At 38.7% G+C, this 6,381-nt stretch overlaps 2 protein-coding genes across 5 annotated transcripts in view; one reads left to right on the top strand and one right to left on the bottom strand.

Annotated features, from left to right (window-relative positions):
• dhcr7 (7-dehydrocholesterol reductase) overlaps positions 1 to 6,381 on the bottom strand; it is a 155,538-nt gene that overhangs the window by 10,492 nt on the left and 138,665 nt on the right. The gene's annotated exons all lie outside the window — the stretch shown is intronic.
• LOC111848058 (glutamine-dependent NAD(+) synthetase) overlaps positions 116 to 6,381 on the top strand; it is a 13,752-nt gene continuing 7,486 nt past the window's right edge. The window contains exons 1-13 of one of the 4 annotated variants that reach the window (XM_023819774.2): positions 116 to 366; positions 717 to 925; positions 1,128 to 1,363; positions 2,334 to 2,394; positions 3,269 to 3,385; positions 3,485 to 3,538; positions 3,768 to 3,857; positions 4,283 to 4,334; positions 4,465 to 4,553; positions 5,353 to 5,470; positions 5,608 to 5,739; positions 5,895 to 5,966; positions 6,174 to 6,298. In XM_023819774.2, the coding sequence (XP_023675542.2) occupies positions 3,384 to 3,385; positions 3,485 to 3,538; positions 3,768 to 3,857; positions 4,283 to 4,334; positions 4,465 to 4,553; positions 5,353 to 5,470; positions 5,608 to 5,739; positions 5,895 to 5,966; positions 6,174 to 6,298 (734 nt within the window). In that variant the 5' untranslated portion in view covers positions 116 to 366; positions 717 to 925; positions 1,128 to 1,363; positions 2,334 to 2,394; positions 3,269 to 3,383. Of the gene's footprint in view, positions 367 to 716; positions 1,364 to 1,887; positions 2,105 to 2,333; positions 2,395 to 3,268; positions 3,386 to 3,484; positions 3,539 to 3,767; positions 3,858 to 4,282; positions 4,335 to 4,464; positions 4,554 to 5,352; positions 5,471 to 5,607; positions 5,740 to 5,894; positions 5,967 to 6,173; positions 6,299 to 6,381 lie in introns of those variants that run through there. The other 3 variants (XM_023819773.2, XM_072717813.1, XM_023819771.2) reach the window with 3 other exon arrangements.

Consider the following 6,381-nt stretch of genomic DNA (forward strand, 5'->3'; position numbering starts at 1 on the left):
AAATAACAGTGTGCTACTACATTATTTGTGCCCCTCTAGTAAAGTGTTACTAAAATGACAGCACGGTGCACTTCACAAGAGGGAACACGAATAATGTTGTAGATGACGTCACAGCAGGCGGAAGTCGCTGCACTTGCATCCGCTGAGTGGCTGCGTTAGCGTCCGGGTGTCACGAAAACACATTTATAATGGGAAAGAGCTGTTGTGCGACTGGTTGTACAAATCGATTTAACAAGAAATCGGAGCTATCTTTTTATAGACTTCCGAAAAATAAAGAAAGAAGAAGCAAATGGATCGCTGCAATTGGCAGAAGCAACTGGAATCCAGGCTCTGAAACGTGGATTTGCGGTTTTCATTTCGCGTCAGGTATTATGAGTAAAATCGTACTTTAAGTTATATATTGTATTGACTAGTCATTAATTAAATATTTAACATCATTCATTTATGTTCTGTGTGAAGTTTTGTCAGCATTTATGTAAAAACATCCACGATGAGCCTTGTGTTCTACAAACAAAGTGGGCGAGGGGCGGTCGTTAGCCAAGACAAACCCAGTTTTCCTTATAAGGGGCAACTCTACAAAACAAGGTTAGATAGTTAGCCAGATCAGTTTGAAGGTTTCTACAAAATAAGTAATGATGAAGTCATGTATATTTCTTGTGTAATGATGTAAATAAATTAATATTACATTACTAATTAAAACATTTTGTTTGTTTCAGGGAAAAAGAGTGATGATCCCCTACACCCTGACTATGTGCCAAGTATATTCAGTTTCACGTCCCCCACTAATCAAACTCGGCCTGTCAACAACCTGAAAAAATATCAAGGATCCCAAGAGGTTTCTGGCAAAAGATTTGCCAACACAAGTAGAGAGCAAACAGCTGCAGGGGGTCTGAACCTGCATCAAAATCCTGCATCAGACGTGGAGGTACAGGCTGTTAAAGTTCAAGGCACTGGGGTCCAAACAGAGGAGACGCACAGTGACATCACTTCCTTACATGAACAGATTAAATCTTTAAACAGTGAATGTCAGTCACTGAGAGATATAGTTTACAAGTTAGAAAATGAGATAAAGTGTTGTACTCTTGACACATCAGAATTTGATGACAGCAAAATACATTTTTTCACAGGACTACCCAATTTACAGACTTTCATGTTATTGTTCAGTAATGTCTCATCAGTTCTTCCTGCACCTGCGAAACAGTCCCTTAAGCCTACTCAGGAGCTACTTCTTACACTGATGAAGCTGCGCTTCAGTCTGTCTGAGGGATTCTTAGGGCACCTCTTCGGGATTCATCAGTCCACAGTATCAAGAATCTTCCGCCGTTGGATGCATGTCACCACAAGCAAGCTTCAACAGTTAAAGGTCGAGACCGATTTGAAATAGTCGGAAATACCTGTCAGGTCACTGTGTTTAAAACGAAAAATCTTTGAAAAAATGTATGCGATTTTATCTCTATGAATATTGAGGATGATTTTAGTGGAAATGTGTATTATTTCGGCTTATTGAAAATTAACAAAAGTTCCGATCTCATGTATGTTTGAAAAATCTCATAATATTCATGGTTTTATATCCACAAATGCAAATTTCTCAATAGGACACCATGTTTTCTTTTAAGAAAGAAATGGAACATTATATATTTTCACTTGGGCCCTCTCTAAATAAAAAATGTAAGAAATTTATTTTAAATGTTTCTTCAGAACTGCATTTTGTACCCTATACCATGTGTGTTGTTTGCTATAAATATATTGTGCTGTTTATTAAATAAAGCTTGAAAAAGAAAATGAGAGTCTGTTAAAAGACCTACTAATGTTTGATATTGACGACCTGAAACCGCCTTGCGTAGTTATTTGTAAAAAATTAACGCATGCGTGGAACCGATCGGGCAGTGTCGTAAGAGAGGTGGAATGCTGCGCGTGCTTCCGGGCGTGGATCGGGCACCGACGCCACAGCCGCTGAGGTTGTCCTGCTTGAGGTTGCAAACTCTGCACGGATCAGTTAATTGTCGTTAAATTAGCGCAATGGGACGTAAAGTTACGTTAGCCACATGCACACTTAACCAGTGGGCTTTAGATTTCGACGGAAATTTCAAGCGGATATTGGAAAGTAAGTCATTATAAACTGTTCACATTGGAGTTAGTTAAATTGAATTTAAGGTTATTTCCATATGCATTATTTTTCATAATTTAAGTTCAGCAGCAGTGGAAAAGTTCGTAATGGAAGAAGAGTGATCTGTTTAGCTAATTTCTGTGCGAGATGTAAAATGTTACCCTGGACACTGCCTGTTTTATTTGATTGATTAATTGATTGGTTGGTTGATTTCTTTTCGCTTCAGGTATTGCGATAGCAAAGTCCAAAGGAGCTAAGTATAGATTGGGACCCGAACTGGAAGTGTGGTAAGTATTAGCAATATACTATTATTTATGGTGGATATGGCAAGAAGAAATAGTGTGTGGATTGTTGTGGTAGGGTGGCGTCGCAGGTGGCGTTTATGAATCGTTCACTTCCTGCATGTTATTGCGAAATGCATGTGAAATAGCTGTCAGCAATGTGGCCTCACATCTGCAAGGTTGGGGGTTTGACTCCCGTCTGGCTTGGTATGTGTGGAGTTTGCATACTTTCTCCGTGTCGCGTGGTTTTCCTTCAGGTACTCCGCTTAGCCCCTGCAGTCCGAAGACTCCGTGTCTTTCTGTGACTATGCCCAGGATAGGCGGTTAGAAGGTGGATGGATCTATAAATAAATCTGCATATATTGTAGCTTCAGTTTAACACAGTACAGTCACACTGATAACCAGCTAAAAAGGTTGCTGTTTCAAAAATCCCAAGTAATGCTCCTGGAATGAATTCTTCATGCATTCATTAATCATGGATTTAAGAGATTTTTTTAGCAGCTTTGATATTCTAGCCATAAGATGTGATTGCCGGGTGACTGAGAAGCTCTAATGCAGGGGTCTCCAACTCCGGTCCTGGAGAGCTACTATCCAGTAGGTTTTCTGTCCCATTTGGCTTCTGATGAGCCACACCTGTTCCTGCTATTTACCTGAGAACAGGTGTGGCTCATCAGAAGTCGGGCTAATTCTAAGTCTCCAGGACCGGAGTTGGAGACCCCTGCTCTAACGTGACTTTTTTTGCAAAAACTTGAGAGCAGCACATTCGAAATGAGCCCAGTGGTTTTGGAGAGTGGATAGATTGTAATGATTTTTATTGCACAATGCATAATTTGCAATTGTGTGACTGTCACCATGATTGATTTGACATCTTCTTCCTCAGTGGCTATGGCTGTGCAGATCATTTTTATGAGTCGGACATACTGCTGCACTCCTTTCAGGTGTTAAAGGAGTTACTGGAGTCACCTGTCACTCAGAACATCATCTGTGACGTGGGAATGTGAGTGATCCTGTGAAATTTAATTGTGTGAAATTGAATCTTCACAAACCTGTGACAGCAGATATCTTAATTATGCTTTGTGTTGTTCTTTTAATTCAGGCCTGTTACGCATCGCAATGTCCGCTACAACTGCCGGGTCATATTCCTGAACAAGTGAGTTTCTGAGTTATGAATATCACAATAGCTTTCCTAAAATTGTGTATTAATAAGAAAACACCACATTGATTATCTGAAATGTACATTCACCCACTGACTACTGAATGTGTCACCTAGAGTTTGCTGATATTAACAATGGTTATATCTATAATATATTAATTAATACTTTCTTTTTCTTTTTACTGTGTTTGATGTTTGAGTAATTATACTGTAACATTTCTTTCAGGAAAATTTTGCTGATTCGTCCCAAATTGTCACTAGCCAATTATGGAAACAACAGGGAATTTCGGTGGTTCTCGCCATGGAATAAATCCAGGTGAGCAAAGCCTGATTCCTCGGGGAAAAATTCTAAATAAATTAAACATAGGGTTACACTATTCCACATCATGATATATGAAGTATCCACAAGTAATATTGCGAAAACTATGAAACAAAAAGATGAAATTATCCAAAGTAAACGATAGCCAAATAGAACTTATCTACCAATACAGTCTATCATGCACATTGCGATGACGATGCTGAAACACGCATTTATTGTGTAGCCCTGATTTAAACATAATGCAAACAGGGTAGCACACATCCAAGGTTGGGGGTTCAAACCGTCTCTTATCTCTGGAATTTTCATGGTCTTTCTCTGTTCTGCAGGTTTAGTACTCCACTACTAAATGTGTGCCTGGCTGAATACTTTAACAAAAACAAAAAAAAATGGATAAAATCATTTTATACTAATTTACTCTGTAGGTGTGTGGAGGAATATTTTCTGCCGCGAATGATACAAGACGTGACTGGACAGGTAAGTAACAATTACAGCTACCAGTGACATTAGAGTTATGGAATTCCTGTGCCAGAATCTTTTGTCTTTATAGTTACCTCTTCTCGCCTCTCTCTCTACATTTGAGGAAATTTCATTTTTGTCTTGAAAGGAAACTGTGCCATTTGGTGATGGAGTCCTTTCTACTAAAGACACATGCATTGGCAGTGAAATTTGTGCAGAGTTATGGAACCCTAGAAGGTAAAGTTTATGTGATGAGATTATTGTTTCACCTAATTTTATTGTGTTATGTTAAGTACATTGTATTTTTGATGTGTTGAGTATTCCGCTTTTTCCTTTTTCTTGTTTTGACAAATTGCACACATCATCAGGTTACCGGAAAACTAATAGTGCACTAACGTGGGATATTGTAGTAAGGAATTGGGTAGTCACATGCCACTAAAAGCATTTCTGCAGGAAATCTGCAGGTATGCTATACAGCAATATCAACAATTAGCAGACTGCGGATTTAAATTACTTTGAGCATCACAGCCAATTGTTCTGAGCCTCGGGGACATTGCCAGTTTTTAGTCCATGAGAGGCAAAGATAGAATTGGTAATTCTGAAACATGGTTCAATCAAAACTAAAAAGTGATAGCCTAATTGTCTCTGAAGTCTATTTTTGTTAAGTACTTCCTGCATGGAGAATAATTTTCTGTCTGATTCATTCATGGTCTGTGGCAATAGTGAAAAATCACAATGTGGAGTTCCATTAAATAACTAAACAGATGATATATGGAAAGCCATTTGCTTGTATAGGAATAGTCTGAGTGCATGAATACCATTGTTGAAACATTGCCAGGTGGAAAACAAGGAAAGTATTACAGATTCTACTGTCAGCTTCAGAAAGAAGATGGAAACTGGCAGTTTTTGTATTTATTTTTCCAAAAGTTTTATATTTATCTATTATCTACTGTTAAAAATTTCTTTTGACAAAAGAGAAATGAAAAGTAATGCCATGTAAGTATCGGATAAAAACACAATTCTGTTTTGAAATCAGTCCTCACATTGAGATGGGTTTGGATGGCGTGGAGATATTCACCAATTCCTCTGCTAGTTACCATGAACTGCGCAAGGCCAACCAGAGAGTCAACCTGGTCAAATCAGCTACTAGCAAGGTGAGTCACTACTATCTGTACAAAAGCATAAGCTCCAATAAGATCTCTGAAGTATTTATGTGAATTTAACTATATGAAATATAAACCAAATTCTTATGTTGAGCAGCATTGTAATATGTAACATCTAATCTCTACAGTGTGGTGGTATCTACCTGTTTGCCAATCAAAGAGGTTGCGATGGGGACCGTTTATATTATGATGGTTGTGCCATGATTGCAGTCAATGGGGACATCGTTGCACATGGTTTGCAATTCTCTCTGGAGGATGTGGTAAGTATTATTCAAAAGTATACTCTCATATAGACTCTTGCATTTGGTTCAGATATATGGGGGTATTCTGGTGTCACCATGAATGTTATATGTGCAGCATTTAAATGAATGAGTGAAACTGAGCAGCAGGTGAGCTGATGAGGGCTGTCTCATAGGAAGTCATCACAGCAACTCTTGACCTTGAAGATGTCCGCAGCTACAGGGGGGAACGGTGCCAACCACATGTGGTAACTCCCCAGGGTGTATTGCATTTTTATGCATTAATACTTGGATAAATAATTTGTATATAATGTAAAAAAAAAAAAAAAAATCATAATGTTATTTCTCTCAGCATTTAATAGGCCAGTTATTTCCCATACATAACCTGTGCAGCCAGGTATCAGGCCAAAAAAAAACGTGTTATGTCATTAAGCTGATTGACATCTCTCTTGCAGGAATTTCAGTATCAGCCCTGTCACAGAGTTAAGGTGGACTTCTCCTTGTCTGACTTCCAAGATGCCTATTTCCCTTCCTATGAGCCGCTTGAGTGGCAGTTTCACTCTGTTGAAGAGGAGATCAGGTATGGTGCTTTATACTGAAACTTTGTATAGCCTCATGGCTAATGCATTGAAATGCAGGAGTCTGTCTGGATGGTGTTTAGAA

Source organism: Paramormyrops kingsleyae, chromosome 11 (assembly GCF_048594095.1).
Source record: "Paramormyrops kingsleyae isolate MSU_618 chromosome 11, PKINGS_0.4, whole genome shotgun sequence".
Classification (NCBI taxonomy): Eukaryota; Metazoa; Chordata; class Actinopteri; order Osteoglossiformes; family Mormyridae; genus Paramormyrops; species Paramormyrops kingsleyae.